The following is a 17,048-nucleotide window of genomic DNA, read 5'->3' on the forward strand; positions in this document are numbered from 1 at the left end:
CCTTCCACTTCTCAATATAGTTATCCTCATAAAGGATGTTTCAGCGCCTAAATCCCAATGTGTGGTGGATAGACTCCGGAGTGGTTCCCATCAGCCTCACCTCCTTGCGTTCATACCATTCCGTGATCCCTTCTCCTGAGCACGGGCTAGATGAGTGATTTGCTTTTGACCATTAGAATTTCCTAAAGGGTGATGTAATGTGTATGGTGTGTGTGATTACCTTACATACAGTTGTAACATTGACCTTGCAAGTAAATTCTTTGTCCCTTGCTGACTTTGAGGAAGCAAGAGGCCATTTTGGGAAGATGCACATGGCAAGTAACTGAGGTCATGAGTCTGATAGCCTGCAGGGTAATGAATGTTGTCTACAACCATGTGCTCTTTGAAGTGAATCCTTCCCCAGTTGAGCCTCTGATGAGACTACAGCTCTGGCTGATATTTTCAATGTAGCTGTGTAATGTCCTAAACCATGCCCAAATACTTGACATACGGAGACTGTGAAATAATGTGTATTTTTTTAAGCTGCTAAATTCTGTCAGTAATTTTGTGCATAGGTAACTAGTACAGATCTTTAATTGTGCAAATAATTATATTTTGAAAGGAAAAGTGTTCTATAAAGTTCTGAATTATTTAAATTCTAGAGAAACCGAGTTTATGGCCTTATTGATGGTACTGTTGAAAACATTTCTCAAAGGTACAGCAGATAGTTTTTGTCATTGTGTGGAATAATAGCTGATGCTGAATATACTGGTCTCATAGTTCCCTATTAAAATTTAAGAGCTTTTAGGCATCTTGTTAAGAATATTTTGCAGTGGAATTTCTACATACAGAAGTTTGGGGGAGTGTGTGTGTGTGTGTGTGTGTGTGTGTGTGTGTGTGTGTGGTAAAAAGCATTTAACATAAAATCTACATCTTAACCTTTCTTTTTTTTTTTTTTTTTAATTTACGATAGTTATACAGAGAGAGAGAGAGAGAGAGGCAGAGACACAGGCAGAGGGAGAAGCAGGCTCCATGCACCGGGAGCCCGACGTGGGATTCGATCCCGGGTCTCCAGGATCACGCCCTGGGCCAAAGGCAGGCGCCAAACTGCTGCGCCACCCAGGGATCCCGTTCTTAACCTTTTTTAAGTGTATAGTTCAGTAGTGTTAAGTATATTCACCATGTTGTAAAACAGAGATCCAGTACTTTTCTATCTTGTAAAACTGAAACTCTGTACTTATTATACAACTCTTTTCCCTGACCCCAAGTAACTGCCATTCTACTTTCTGTCTCTATGAATTTGACTAGTTTAGCTACCCCAGGTAAGGGGAACCATACATGGTTTGTCGTTTTCTGATTGTCTTATTTCATTTAGCATAATGTCCTCAAAGTTCATCCATGTTGTAGCATGTAACAAGATTTTTTTCCTGTTGAAGTCTGAATATAGCTTTTTAAAGATTTTATTTATTTATTCATGAGAGATACAGAGAAGTAGAGACATAGGTAGAGGGAGAAGCATGCTCCCTACAGGGAGACTCATGTGGGACTCGATCCCAGGATCCCAGGATCATGACCTGAGCCACAGGCAGATGTCCAACTACTGAGCCACCCAAGTGCCTCTACTTTTAAAATATTTTTAATTATGAAATATTTCAAGCATAATGAAAAGTAAAAAAAAATTCTTAAGGATTTTTTATAATGAGAAATGCTAACTACAAACAACCTGAAGCTCTGTGACTCAGAAATACATGAAATGGAATAATAGAATACTTTGAGTAAGCACATATTAGTAAATAAAATAAGTTATTTATTTTTCATATTTCTTGCTAGATAATTCTATAAAGAGTATTTGGTAGAGATAACAAAAATGTAAAATATCTGAAACCTACATTATCATCTAAATTTTATTAAAAATTAGTTCATACTGTTTCACATAGTAACTGATAAACCAATAATAAAAGAGATACATCTTTATAATTACATAAAAATAGAGTTAAACAGAACACAGAAGGAAGATAATATTTTTGTAATAAGCATATTGGGACTTATAAAGTATTAGGCTTTATTCCCATTGTTAATTTACACAAATGCAAAATAAACATGAGGAAGAATAATCATTTTGAAATACCATTCTTATTATACTTTAAGAAACATGTTAAGTATAAAGTCAAAATGATCAGATAAATCACTGTCTTATTATTTTAATATATCAAGTTATAAATTTTATTCCACTTACAGCTGCAATAATTTCACTAAGGAAATATAGAAGAGAATTCATCTGGGAGCACCTAGGTGGCTCAGTTGGTTAAGTGACTGATTCTTGATTTTAGCTCAAGTCATGATCTCAGGGTTATGTGTGAGCCCCATATCAAGCTGTGTGCTGGGCATAGAGCCTGCTTGAGATTCCTCTGCACCACCCTACCACTCACTCACTGTCTATCTCTCTCAAAAAAAAAGAAGAAAATTCATCCACAAGCTTTTCTGTTTTTCACTTTTCTTCCAGCTATCTCATTCTCCCCTTAGTATTCTAATTTCCTTTCAAATGGAGCCATAGAGATATTTTTTCTAGAGGAAATAAGTCAGCCACTTTTCAGGATTACTATAAAAATGTTTAGATTCAATTAAAAGTGTTAAAAAGATGATCTTTAGATCTATTGGAAGACAAAGAACCCAAATATGAAATCTCTTACTTTATAAGATCATTTAGTTTATTGCCTCAGTTTATTCTTATTTTGACTTTCTATTTTAGTGTCCATTCTAATAAAATATAGTATACAGTTTTATGCAGACCATCACAAACCTGAAGTAAGAAAGTCATGTTGTCTTAAATTGATTATCATAGTAACTGTTAATAGGTAAGTTCATTTCTCATAAAAACTTACCATTTTAAAATGGTCTGTATAGAATTTTTATATAATTTATTTTAGGGAGAGAGCAAGTATGAGTGGGGTGAGGGGCAGAGGGCAAGGAGAGGAAGAAAATCTCAAGCAGACTCTGCACTGAGTGTGGAGCCAGAGGCAGGGCTCAATCTCACAACCCTGAGATCAAGACCTGAGCTGAAACCGAGAATCAGACACTTTAACCCACTGTGCCACTCAGGCACCCCAGTCTGTATAGAATTTTTAGAAATTATTTCAACCATGTCTCAAAACGCTTGGTTCATGATTATACTGACCAACAAAAATACATTTTTTAGAAATAAAATGTGTTACTCAGTAGGCAGCTAGCTACATGGCCATTTATATGTTTTTATGTAGGAAATAATGCAAGAGATTTTCTAAGGTGGCCTCCTCTGCACTCTAAGCTTTTACTTTTTGAAAAATGCATAAGTACTTTCCTTTGGAAATTATGTAGCCTACACATATTTTATAAAAATCACAGAATGTGGGAACATGGACAATCTGAGTATATCAGAAACATGATGTTCAATATCATATGGTCTAAAATAGATAAGGCTTCTCCCAGATATCACATAAGGTTGCTAAACAGTTGAATTGTCTTTGTTGTCTTCTTTTAATGGCAGTCATTCAAACAATTGTGTTTATTAATTGCCCACTACATGAATAACGCTGTAGCAGGTGTTTGGGGAGAGTGTGGAATCCTTTAAAAAGGGAGACTTCATATTATAAGCCCTTTGAGGTCTTTATAATCTAATACCATGCACTAATAGTAAGGATATAGTAAATAATACTTGACATAGAGGGCACTAGAACACATTCCATTTCCTGTGCGTGTGTGTTGTGTGTGTGAATGTAATAGAAATAAGAGAAGTAACAGAAACTACAGGATTGTTGGAATGAGTTTTGAATGTTATTTTGGAAGAAAGATGCTTTCTGACTGGGAAAAATGGTAAGCATTTGGCTTGAACCAAGAGGATGACAAGCAGTTGCCTGAATAAGGAGACATTGGGTGTAGGATGTGAAAGCATATGACTGAAGGTTTGAATGTGATGTTTGAAAAACCACTATAGGGAGAGATAGAACTAAAGTTACTCTTCAGGAAAATGTTTTTGTGATTATGATTAAGATAAACTGCATGAGGAAGAGGCTTTGGGAAAGGAGGTTGGTACATTTGTGGGTTTTAAAAGTGACTAACACCTGAACTTGGGCTACAGCTTAAAATTAAATTGAAATTTTCAAGATGACCCTCAAGGGGCTATGTTACTCCAATCAACTTAACATCCAAATGCTGTATTTAAAAATCCTTAGGGAAAGGTTTCCAAACATTTTGTCTGTTGTCATAGATACTTCAAGACTAAGAAGAAAAAAAAAATAATTCAAAGGGAACACGAGATGGCAGCAGTTATATCATATAAAGAGAACAACTGAGGAAAGAAAAACATTTGAAATTATTTTTAAAGTAAAAAATATGTAGCACTTTATTCCTTATGCGGTGTATTCCTTTTCATTTCAGAGATTACTCAGTTATTGGTTTCATGCTTCACAGCACATCTGAGGTTCATTCCGACTAGTAAAAATCCTACTCTATTACATGTGATTATTTCCTAAAATAAAGCTGTTGCTGTTTTCTGCAAATTATGGTTCCTCTGTGTTATCTGAAGCAGAAGAGTTCTGGATGGTGCAAAATTGTTTTAAATGTTCCAGCATTGCTTTTTCTTCCTCTTCTAGTCTTTCATCCTTTCTCATTTCCCATCTAAAAGAAAAAAATCACATCTTAGTATTTTTGCAACTTCCAAACTATAGTCAACACTCAGTTATTCAAGGCTTGAATATTTGTAGTCATTGGTTTACTGAGGCATCTGTTTCTCCTTGTTTATTCTTTTACTGACTCCCTCGGGCACCAAATTTCACTGGCACTGCTCCTGCAGAATGAGCCAGAAAAATGGGAAAGTGGAGTCAAACCAGTTCCACTCCAGAGTAAAGTTTTAAAGTATTGTTTTAAATGTGCTAATTTTAAAAACGTATATGCCTTACTAGGATGGATATACATGCATATAAATAAAACCTAGAATTAGCAATTAGTAAGTATATATTTTGCATAGTATTCTTCCTCACTGATTAGCTTATCAGTGACTTTAAGTTGCAGAGAGATTTGCCAGGAAGACTAGAGCAGCAAGAAGAGTATCAAACTAAACTGAATATACCTTAAATGCAGGTCAGTCTATTCCTAGAAATAAAATCACATTTGAAGTAATCAAGTTAAAATGACCCAAGAAAAGTAGCAAATTGCTAGCAAAATTCCATAGGGAATTGGCTAAAAAAGAGATTAAATACCCTAATTTTGGGTGATAGGGAGATATTTAACAAAGTGTTAGAATATGGAAGTGTTTATGAATATAATCTTTAAAGTAAAGAGCACAATAACCCAAGTATGGTTAACTCCTCCTTCTCTGTCCTCTCTCATATCTGCCACTTCCTCAAGCCTGGCCAAGGCACACTTGACCAAGCAATCAAACACTGAATCATCTACATATATTTTTTCTCTTCTTCACTCCTAATTCTACAACCCCAAAGACATTCACCATCATATACTGTTACTAAAGGATATTAAACACAATGTTTCAGTACTAAAAATATATATCCTAAAAGACCCTCAGTTATAAGGGGTTAGGATTTCTAACAACAAGCAAGGAGCTGTTCACTGAATGTTTCCAGAAGCCTACTATTTTATTACAGTCAGAACTCCTGGATAAGAGTCTATCATACATGAAGAAAGTGTATGGAGTTTGTAGTAGGATCTTTCTGGTTTTCTTCACTGAAAAGAAAGCAGAGAGAGGCATCGCATTTTACGTAGGAAACTACTATTAGGATCCTTGTTCCCACACACAGGTTTTCTTGGGAGTATTGAGTTGCTATGCTCTGACCAGCCATGGCAGGTGGTTTATATAAAGAAAGAGGAAGGAAGAGTGGAGAATAAGAGGGTATTATCTGAGAGATTAGACTTTGGTTTAATTTACATTTCTTCATCATTGTCTGCCTAGGATTCTCATTTCCTAGCCCCAACCCTGGCTGAATTTAAAAACCGTTATTTATGGTTGTCTTAATTTCTCTATATGTTCTCATATGGTCAGAGTTAGGTCATTAGTCATATAGGTTTTAATAACAACTTTAAGGATAAAGAAATTTTTTATCACTACACTGCTCAGTCAGGTGATGAGCCCTTCTCCTTTGGAAAGTATTTTTAAATTTAAAATTTACTCCATAAGGTTACCTTCTACTGTTTTCATGGAATTTTAAAGATTAAAAACTATCATTACCTATTTTATATAGGTGAACTTGGGCATCATTCATTTGCATCTTGATTGAATTCCTTCCAAGCAGGAAAATATTAATAACAGAAAATACTTACATAGTAATATGTCTTAGGCATTGTTTTAAAAAGTTGACGTATCACTCTTTAAACCTGTACTAGAAAATGTTGTTATTCCCATTCTACAGAGAAGTAAACTGAGGTACACAATGTTAAAATGTCACTAGTCCAGGTATCATTAGAGTGACATCAGGCAGTCAGGCTCAATAGTATGTACTTAAAATTCAACAATCAATATGTTTAAAACCATTTACACAGGGATCCCTGGGTGGCGCAGCGGTTTGGCGCCTGCCTTTGGCCCAGGGCGCGATCCTGGAGACCCGGGATCGAATCCCACGTCGGGCTCCCGGTGCATGGAGCCTGCTTCTCCCTCTGCCTGTGTCTCTGCCTCTCTCTCTCTATCTGTGTGTGACTATCATAAATAAAAAAAAAAAAAAAAAAAAGCAAAAATAAAATAAAATAAAAAAAATAAAACCATTTACACATATCATTAATTAATGCTAAAGTAGGTTGAATACTTTATTTCCAGAAAAATGTTGCCTAAATTGAACTATATATTTTAAAAAACCCTCTAAAATTAATATAGATACATGAAATACAAACATGAAAAATTAAGTTTACCGTTTTTATTCCATGGAAAGGTGCTAATATTGTACTAAGTAAATGAATTATTTTATGAATGTCAACAGAAAAAAATATGTAATATGCATATAAATATTTTGATCATTGTCTCCTTGTGAAAATTGAAAGCATGATCTCTGCCTCATTTAAATATCTGTATAATTAATGTAATTTAAATGTATTGTATACATAATAGAATCCAAGATAAGGATTTTGAAGCTTCATGAGAATTGTAGAACCTCACAGTATAATTGAGCTGTTAGTAATTAATGATATTAGGCAACATAATTTGTTTACTACAGCCTTCTTATATTTGCTTTGTGCTTAATAAGAAGAAATCAACTCATATAAGAAATTTTGACAAAGGTATAAAAATAATATTAAAACTACATTTTCTCTAATAATTTTACATTATTGAATAAAACATTAGGGATTTGAAATGTATGTTTATTTACCTCAAGCACGTTTTATTTCAAATCTATGATTTTTTTGAAGATTGACATCATATTAATTTCAGGAGTACAGCATATTGGTTTCATATTTATATACATTACAAAATGACCGCCAGGATGTCTATAGTTACCACCTACCACCATACAAGACTGTTATTATAATATTGTCAACTATATACCTTGTACTGTAAATTCATCTTGAATTTTTCCATGGCTTATTTTATAACTGGAAGATCATATCTTAATCTCTTAGTTATTTCATCAGTCCCTGCATCCGCCTCCCTTCTGGCAACCATGTTTGTTTTCTGTATCTATGAGTCTGTTTCAGTTTTGTTCATTTGTTTTTATTTTTAAGTTCCACATGTAAGTGAAACCATATGATATTTGTCTTTCTCTGACTTATTTCATTTACCATAAAACCATCTAGGTAACATCCATGTTGTGGCAAATGGCAAGAATTCATTTTTTTTAACGGCTGAGTAATGTTTCACTGTATGTATGTATACCACATCTTTATCCATTTTATCTATCTCTGGACACTTAGGTTGCTTCCATATCTTGGCTACTGTAAATAATGCTAGTGTTTTTGTTTTTTCCCAGATAATACCCAGAAGTGGAATTTATGGATCATATAGTTCTATTTCAAACTTTTTAAGAAACCTCCACCATACTGCTTATCACAGTGACTTCACCAGTTTACATTTCCACCAACACTGCAAGAGGATTCTCTCTTCCACATTATTGTCAACACTTGTTATTGCTGGTCTTTTTGATAATAGCCATTTTGACAGGTGTGAGATGACATCTCATTGTGCTTTTGATTGCATTTCCCTGATGATTAGTGATGTTGAGTATATTTCCATGTGCCTGTTGGTCATCTGTATATGTTTGGGAAAATGTGTATTCAATCCTCTACTCATTTCTTAATCAGAGTTTGCTTTTCTGTTACTGGGTTTTAGGATACTTTAATATATTGAATATCAATTCCTATTGGAGACATTGCTTTCAAGTATCTTCTCCCATTTAGTAGGTTGCCTCCTTGTTCTCTTGGTTTTAGTTTGATGTAGTGCCATTTTTCTTTAAGGTTTTCTTTTTAAAATTAGGGTAACTCTATAACCCCAAGATCAAGTCACATGCTCTTCCATCTGAGCCAGCTAGGTGCCCCAAGTAGTGCCATTTTGAAATTTTTCCTTTTGCTATCCTTGTCTGAGGAGACTGATCAAAAAAGTACTGCTAAGACACATATCAGGGAGCTTACTGCCTACATATTCTTCTGGGAGTTTTATGGTTTTATATCTTACATTTAATTATTTTATCCATTCTAGATTTATTTTTGTATAGGGTGTTAGAAAGTGGTCCAATTTCATTGTTTTGCATGTAGCTGTTCCTGGTTTCCAACACCATTATTGAAGAGATCTTCTTTTCCCCACTGTGTATTCTTGTTTCTTTGTCATAGATTGACCATATAAGCATGGGTTAAATTCTGGGATGTCTGTTCTTTTGCATTGATTTGTCTCTGTCTCTGTCTTTCTCTTCCCAGTATCATATTGTTTTGATTACTAAACGTTTGTAGTCTAGTTTGAATTAAAGAGCATGGTACCTCCAGATATTCCTAAGATTGCTATGGCTACTTGGGGTCTTTTACGGTTACATATAAATATTAGGGATTATTTATTCTTATTTGAAAAGTGCCATTGGTATTTTAATAGGGATTGCACTGAATCTGTAGATTGCTTTAGGTAGTATGGACATTTTAACAATATCACTCATTCTAATCTGTGAACATGGTATATCTACTTATTTATGTTCTCTTCAGTTTCTTTCATCAATGTCAGAATACAGTATTTTCACTTCTTTGTTTAAATTTATTCCTAGGCATTTTACTCTTCTTGATGCAGTTGTAAATGGGATTGATTTCTTCTTTTTCTTAAAGTTTATACTTACTATTTGGGCTTTAACAGAGAATGTTTGTCAAACACTGTTCTAGAGCAGTGATTCTACCGGGGTGGCGCTGTCTCCCTATGGGGAAATGTGGAAAGCATTTTTGGTTGACATTGTCTAGAGAGTGTTTCCATGATCCAAGGAAGAGAGATGGTAAACATCTTTAACGTACGGCAATCCCAAACATTAAAGAGTTTGTCTTCCCAAAATGTCAATAACATTGTTGCTCCAAAACATGCTCTAGAATCTCCAAAATACTGTTGGAACATCCCTATCTAATTTGTGGTTTTAATTGAAATGGTTTTAGTGTTTCCCAGTTTATAATACTGTTTGCTAAAGAGTGGAAGTTTAGAAGCCAGGTGATGGATTTGAATCACTTACAAACTGTGTGGCTTTGGGCAAGCCAGATAAACTGTGCCTCAGTTTCCTTATCAATAAAATGAGAATGATAACAGTGCATGCTTCAAAGAGTTGCAGTCAGGATGATGGGACTAAATATACCTAAATAATATATGCTTCATAGCAAACACTCAATGAGTGATAACTATTCTTATTTTGGCATATGTATTAAAGTTGCATATAGCCAAAGTCCTAATTAGGGTGTCTTAAACAAATAGAGGGTATTTTCCTCACATCACAAGAAATCCAGAGGTAGGTGACTACCATTATGGGTTACATAGCTTGATAACACCAGGGCTTATGTCTCTGTGGTTCCTTTGTCCTTTACCTTATGGTTCCAAAATTGTTGCAGCTTCAATATCCTGTCCTTGTTTTGAGTCCGGGGGAGAAAGGAGGAAGGGACATGCCAGCATTTCCTGTCCCATTTTAGCAGGGAACAAAAACCTTTCCTAAATTCCTCTCAGTAGTACTGGATCCATACTGTGTAGATCTGAATCCTGACTCTGCCTTTTCCTAGCTGTGTGGTATTAGGCAAATTTCTGAATCTCTCCATGCCTCAGTTTTCTCATATGCAAAACAAGAGGATGCTAATGGTTTATATATTAGTGTATTATTATAAATAGTGAGTGAGCTATGGAATCATAAAATGTTGGTTTTATGTTATGAGACTACTTCTTTCAAGTGGCTTCCCCAGAGCTCTTGCCTCAATGTTCCTCTTCAGCCCTGTGCCTTTACATTGTTTTATCAGATAAATAGGTAAAATGAAGTTAGTGTTACGATGGTTTTTACCCAGTGTTCAGTTATACATTTCTGTGATCATATTTTTCCTATCTTTCATGAGGGAGATGTTTCATGCTAGTTCTCTCTGCTCAGCCTAGCCTGATCATCGCTGTTTTTGTTTTCCTGTAAACCCTTTGTTGTGTTTTTCAATATAGTCTATAATAATGGCATTCGATCATATTATTGGCATTTCTCCTGACACGCTAACAAAATACTTGGAAATAAAAATGAAATCTGAAAAAGCCTCCTAACTTAATGTTATTATTAAACATTTATATACTACTTTATATTTACAAGTGGTTTACAATTATTTATTAGTTAATCATACTGTTAAACAACATTAACCATCTGGGCAAATTAATGACTTCAAATTGTCCTACCAGTTGGTAGCTCAGGAGTGAAAAATGAAGTCATACTGAATTTTTTCCTCATTGAACAAACTGTTTTGTCCTTCTATCTTCTGTACAACATAGTGCAAATGTCTTCAAAGGGAGATATTTGAAATCAGAAGGAAAAGGATGTCTCTGTTCTTTTCTTCCAATTGTCCTATAAATATGTTCCCCCCCTCCGCCCCCTGCCATTTATACTAGACCTTCTACACTGAAGAGAAGTCTTCTCCTCTCCCTTGGAAAGCCCCACATCTGCTCCCACATATTCAGCTGTTTTTTCCACATCTGTATTTCAGTACCTTTAAACTTTTTGTTTCAAGCTCTCTAAATTCAACCTTTTGATGGTCATTTTCACTCCTACTCCAATTATATTCAAAATACAGATTTTTTTTTAAATATACTTTAAAAAAATTATTAAAACTGACCATTACTGTCACACTCCAAAGCAGGGGCTGACTTCAAAAAGTACCATGCACTTGCACACCCATCCTGTCCACATAGTCACCATTAAAGGATAATTTATTCTGCAGTCACTTTCACATTCATCTCTTTGCCATCAGTCCACAGTTCAGGTGCTGTGATAATGTGATTTATAATAAGAAATATGTATTTGGTCTCCATCCCAGTTTCTCATATAGAGCTCCTAAAACTTTTGGAATTTGCTGTGATGAGAACTATAAAAGTGCCTTTTGTTATGTTAATGAAGTGATTTTTGGAAAACACTTGTTTGAGGAATGGTTACTAGTGGAGCCAACCATGTGATTAGACAGTTGGAATATCCATTACTCCTCTTAACCTCCAGAGAGGTAAGAGGGGTTAGTTCCAATGGCCAGTGGTTAGTCAGTCATGCCTATGTGATGAAACCTCCATAAAAACCCAAAAGGACAGGGTTCAGAGAATTTGGAATGGTGAACATATGGAAATTTGGGGCGAGTAACATGCTGGGAGAGAGTATGGCAGCTCTGTGCTCTTCCTCATGCCTTACCCCGTGCATCTCTTCCATGTGGTTGTTCCTGAGTTATATCCTTTTATAATAAAATGGTCCTCTAGTAAGTAAACTATTTCTCTGAGTTTTGTGGGCTGCTTTAGCAAATTCTGAAATCCAAAGAGGGGTTCAGTGGAACCTCCGTACTATAGTACTTTCAGTCAGAAGTACAGGTGACAGGAGTGCTTAGGTGGCTCAGTCGGTGAAGCATCCAACTCCTGATTTTGGCTCAGATCATGATCTCAGGGTCATGAGGCTGAGCCCTGTGTCTGGCTCTGCACTCAGCGCTGGAGTCTACTTGTCAGTCTCCCTCTGCTTCTCCGACACCTCCTTTTCTCTTAAATAAAAAATCTTAAAAAACAGAAAAGATTAAGTAGGGTGACAACCTGTGTACTGACTGACATCTGAAATGGAGCGGTAGAAGGCAGTTTTAAGGAATGAGTCCTTAACCTGTAAGATCTACTGCCATCTCCAGGTAGAGTCTCAGAATTGATTAATTATAGGACACCTTTCTTGGTTTCAGAGAATTGCTTAGTGATATGGGAAAAATGCCCTCCACACCTTGGAGTTGTGTGCAGAGTCATAGGTGCTTATGATTTTATTTCTTGAACAGTACAATATTCTCCAGATATTCATCACTCAAGCCTCATACCACTGCAACACCAAACCTACAATGACTGCCCTGCCAAGAGAGTTTTAAGTCTTAGTGCTGTAGCTTGGTGGTAGTAGTTTGCCTATCATTATCTCTCCTCAGGGTGAAAAAGATTTTTTTTATTGCCTCTGCTTTATGTTGTCCCATGTGCGTGGGTCTACTTTTGCTGTTCTCACCTAAAATGCCTTTCCATATACCCCAAACCTGCTCATTCTTCAGACCCAGTCCACATCCTATCTTTTTCATGATATCCTTCCCTACTACCCAAACCAACATGATTGTTCTTCTGAGTCCTGTAGTGTCTAACGTGAGTACTATTTTGGTCACTTAACTATATATTGCTTTGTTACCTCTCTTCTGTTACTTTTTTAAGCTGTTATTTTATTACACTGTGTTTTTTAAGGTTTTCACATGTATCTTTTTATCTATTCTTTTGAGGAAGACTTTTTTTTAACATTTTATTTTGAGAGAGAGGGTGGGAGAGAGAGAGAGAGAGAGAGAGAGAGAGATCACAAGCAGGGGAAGAGCAGGGAGAGAAGCAGACTCCCCATTGAACAGGGAGCCCAATGTGGGACTTGGTCCCAGGACCCTGGGATCATGACCTGAGCCAAAGGCAGATGCTTAACCAACCCAGGTGCCCTTTGAGGAAGACTTTTAATTATCTGTATCGTGTATTCCAAATACTTTATTTTAAACAATATATTTCAAATAACAACAGTGCTCTGTATACTTTACTTTGTATAAGCACTCACAAAATATGTTAACTTAAATGTATTAGAAGCTTAAATATTCTATTACTCTTAGGTAGACTGAATAAAAAATTACCTTTAACCACCACAGTATCACAATGGATAGTAGTTGGTATTTCAAATAAATGGTGTTAAATTGTTATTTGTATGAATGATAAAAATAAGGACTCATTGAGCCTTAAAATTAGGCTCCTCAATTCTTCGTTCTACATCACTAGTTGATTCTTTTTTTTGGGGGGGGGGGAGAAGGAGCTATTATTTATTTATTTATTTATTTATTTATTTATTTATTTATTTATTTAATAAATTAATTTTTGTTGGTGTTCAGTTTACCAACATACAGAATATTCTTGAGGTGTTACATTGAAATGATCATGCCAAAAGACAACAAAGTCCTATAAGTTCGTTCATTTACCCATTTCATATCCTTTTCAAAGAATGTGATGGCAGTATGAATAAGACATTCATGTTATTTGGTAACATTTGGTAACTTCATGCTATTTGGTATCTAGTGTTTTTGACTAATGTAAAATGTAAAAAGTTTTAAAACAAGCTTTGGTTAGCAAACTACTTCATTTACATCATGTTCTACATGGAATAAATTATCTTATTCCATGTGGCCATCAGCTATTTAAACACTTAATTTTTGGTGATGTGACATCATGTGTGATCCCAATAAGCCTTACTTTGACTTTGTGTATAATGAAGTATATAAACATCATTTCCTTGGTCTCATTTGCATCTCTGGTTGTTTTGCTTCTCTCATTAGTTTAGAAGCTTCTCAAAAGCTTATCACAGAATTGTACTAAAGCAGTTCTGTCATTTTAGCTCCCATGAAGTTATTATAGTTAATTCTTAGAAATAGGCCATTAAAGCTCTGATAGTCACCAGTATAAATCACTCACTTTTTCATTCTGCTTAACATAATTAGGAATAACTATTCTTAATTCTTAAATGATGAGACTACATAACAGGAACTGAACAAACTTAAATCTCTGTTTTGACCAAGGACTCTTTTAAGACTATACAATCTTATTTATTATAACTCAGACTATCCCATTTCTTAGACTATGGTGCTATAGAGAGAGAAGAAATAGAAGACTGGCCCAAATTAGCAAAAACTCTGTGAAATTCTGCCTTAATGAAGGGTAGTGGTATGAAACTAATTGTAGTGGGTCCCTACATAAGACTACTTATAAGACTGAAATTAAAGGACTTTTTAAGTTATCTTATGGGCCTTTAGTACATGTAGCTTATTTTAAGAGATTTGCCTTGGTTTATTGTTTATTTGATATCTGTCATAATGAGCTACATTCTAGAAAGAAATGGTTTTTGTTGTTGTTGTTGTTTTGAAAGAACCATTTTAATGTATATAATTAATTTGCCATTCATCCAGCAGACATTTATAGAGAGCCTGCTAACTTCCAATCATTGTGCTAGGTAATAATGTAGAAGAGGAGCTGCATATGGTTTTGTCCTCAGAGCTTATTCAGACCAAGAGTTCATGATATGGGCTAGAGTAAATAACTATTCTAAATCCACATTCAAAATCCTGTAAAGGTTTTGTAGAATATTTCACTTTAGGTATGAAATGTTAGTGGAAATATAAGGCACTGGAACCATTTCCTTAGGCTTTATTTTAGCAATTGTTTATGGGAAAGGCATAATTCAGGCATTTCTTCCTTGATTTATGAAGCAATCTGAGGTAGCCTTAAGGAATAATTACTATCCTTTCTTACTCATTGGAAAGATAGCAACATCAGAAGGTGTCCTGATTTTTTTTTTTTTTTTGCATAAAGCCATTATCAAATTCTATGGTAAAATTGGAAGCTGTCAAATTTGATGTTCTTCTTTAAAGATATTTCTGTAGGAAGGTGATTCTGAATAGCACTTAGTCCCAAAGGACAAATGTCAGGGAGGGGACAGATATAAGCCTATCGTACATTTGAAAATAACTTCATGAGTGCTGTTATTCATGAATAGTTAGGGGGATATCTACTATAAATCAGAAAATTAGCTTTGAATGTTATCACTTTAAATATAAATGGCACCTTTTTTTTTTAAAGTAGCTCTCTTTACCACATAAACCACGGGATTAGAGAGTTGGTCTTTTTCTTTGAAGACAGGTCCTTATAATACTGTATTTAGAATAGGTGAGACCTATACTGTTTCTGATAGGTTTTCCAGGTGATGCAAATTTACAATACTTTGGTCTAATATTTTACAACCTAACTTTTAAGACATGTATATAGTTTTAGTCACCTCCTTTCGCATACGTTTAGTGAAGATAGACAAATCAATGTTATTCTTTTCATACAAACCTAGAAATGATTTATTGCTTGGCTTTATCTTCTCTGAAATAGAATCATTTAAAATTTCCTTGTAGGTTGTAATTTTTAATGCCTTAAAAGTTTTGCTTTTCTCTCAACTGTAAATAGTCAAATGGGGGTCCTACATGAGACTTACAAGACCTTCTACCATTTTCAGTAGGAGCATTTGAGAACAAGTGGATGGCAAAAATCTTACTCTGATAAGGGAGCAGAGGGAGCTTTACAAACTCATTTCTAACTTAATTTAGTCATTCCCTTGAGCTAATCAAGGTTTGTTAGTTCAGGGAGAATTCATTAAGAAAAGGGAAATCATTAAGGAAACTCATCCACAAGAAAAGGTCAAAAAACAGTTAAGAATATGATTTATTTGTACTATTTAATTCAAATTTAAAGATAGATTGAAGTTTTATTTTGAATATTATAGCGGTTTCCATGAACTATAAAGAACATTCAGTTTCTACATAATACTATAAACGGCAGTTATATCTTTGCATTTGGAAATTATACAACGTAGGCCTTTCTTAAAATAAGCAAATGGAGTTATTTCAATTCCCCACAGATTATTCTGGCCTAGTACTTTAATATCCAGAATATGTTTATTTTTACCAAACTTACATCAGTTTGTTTACATACGAAACCACTCAGAACCTCTGAAACCTAGTGTTACGTGTACGACTTACAGTATATAAAAATACAATAAATATAATTATGTTAGAAATATGCATTTTAAATATGTAAAAATAGTTGTATTTACGAAAATCCATATCCATACCATTAAATATCAATGCTTGCCATCATGAATTAGCAGTTTAGTTGCTTGCTTCAGCCAAGAATTTGTTATATGATTAAGATAACTAGCTATAGATCCAGTTTATTTAGCTATTTCTCCAAGAATTCAAATGCATGTTCTTTTTGTAAGGTGGTTGACTTCTTTTACTACGACTAATGCAGTAAAAGGAATCTTTCCAGGCTCAGGAACAAGCAGCAAAACCCTTAATTTGAATTTATAGCCTTCAGAGACAATCTGCAACACAACTTAACTGTCCAAGCAATTTATTTTAATTAATATGATTTGTTCTATATATTTAAGTAGGAGAGTTATATACCAACAAATGGGATAACTAAGAATGCTAACAGTAACATTTTAAATAGTTATGGCTTAGGGAAAACATAAACGGAAGCATAGCTATCAGTAGTTATGGAAGCTGAACTTTTCCGTAACTAGTAAATCATCCGTATCTCCATAGAGACTTCATTTCCACCAGTGGATTTTTTTTTATTATAAGAGTTTAGATAAAAGGCCAAGGTCATGCTATTTGCCCAGCATTTAGTGCTGGTGTAGAAGAAATGCCCTCTGCTAAGATAGTGTCAGGAATACTATGTATTGCCAGAGCAGAGTGCTGATTTTTCTCAGAGTAATGTATAATTTAATGAATCAAAAGAAAAAAGTCTTTTTTTAAGTTAAATTTATTCTATAGCCATTTAATGTCTATTCCATTTA

At 34.7% G+C, this 17,048-nt stretch overlaps 1 protein-coding gene and 1 long non-coding RNA gene across 3 annotated transcripts in view; one reads left to right on the plus strand and one right to left on the minus strand.

Annotated features, from left to right (window-relative positions):
* The window catches only part of LOC129501671 (uncharacterized), a 114,793-nt gene that overhangs the window by 25,870 nt on the left and 71,875 nt on the right, over window positions 1-17,048 (plus strand). The gene's annotated exons all lie outside the window — the stretch shown is intronic.
* KIAA0825 (KIAA0825 ortholog) overlaps window positions 2,008-17,048 on the minus strand; it is a 391,927-nt gene continuing 376,886 nt past the window's right edge. The window contains exon 21 of the mRNA XM_055312867.1: window positions 2,008-4,632. Within this exon, the coding sequence (XP_055168842.1) occupies window positions 4,515-4,632 (118 nt within the window). The 3' untranslated portion in view covers window positions 2,008-4,514. The remainder of the gene's footprint in view (window positions 4,633-17,048) is intronic.

The sequence above is a fragment of the Nyctereutes procyonoides genome, unplaced genomic scaffold (genome assembly GCF_905146905.1).
Source record: "Nyctereutes procyonoides isolate TBG_1078 unplaced genomic scaffold, NYPRO_anot_genome, whole genome shotgun sequence".
Classification (NCBI taxonomy): Eukaryota; Metazoa; Chordata; class Mammalia; order Carnivora; family Canidae; genus Nyctereutes; species Nyctereutes procyonoides.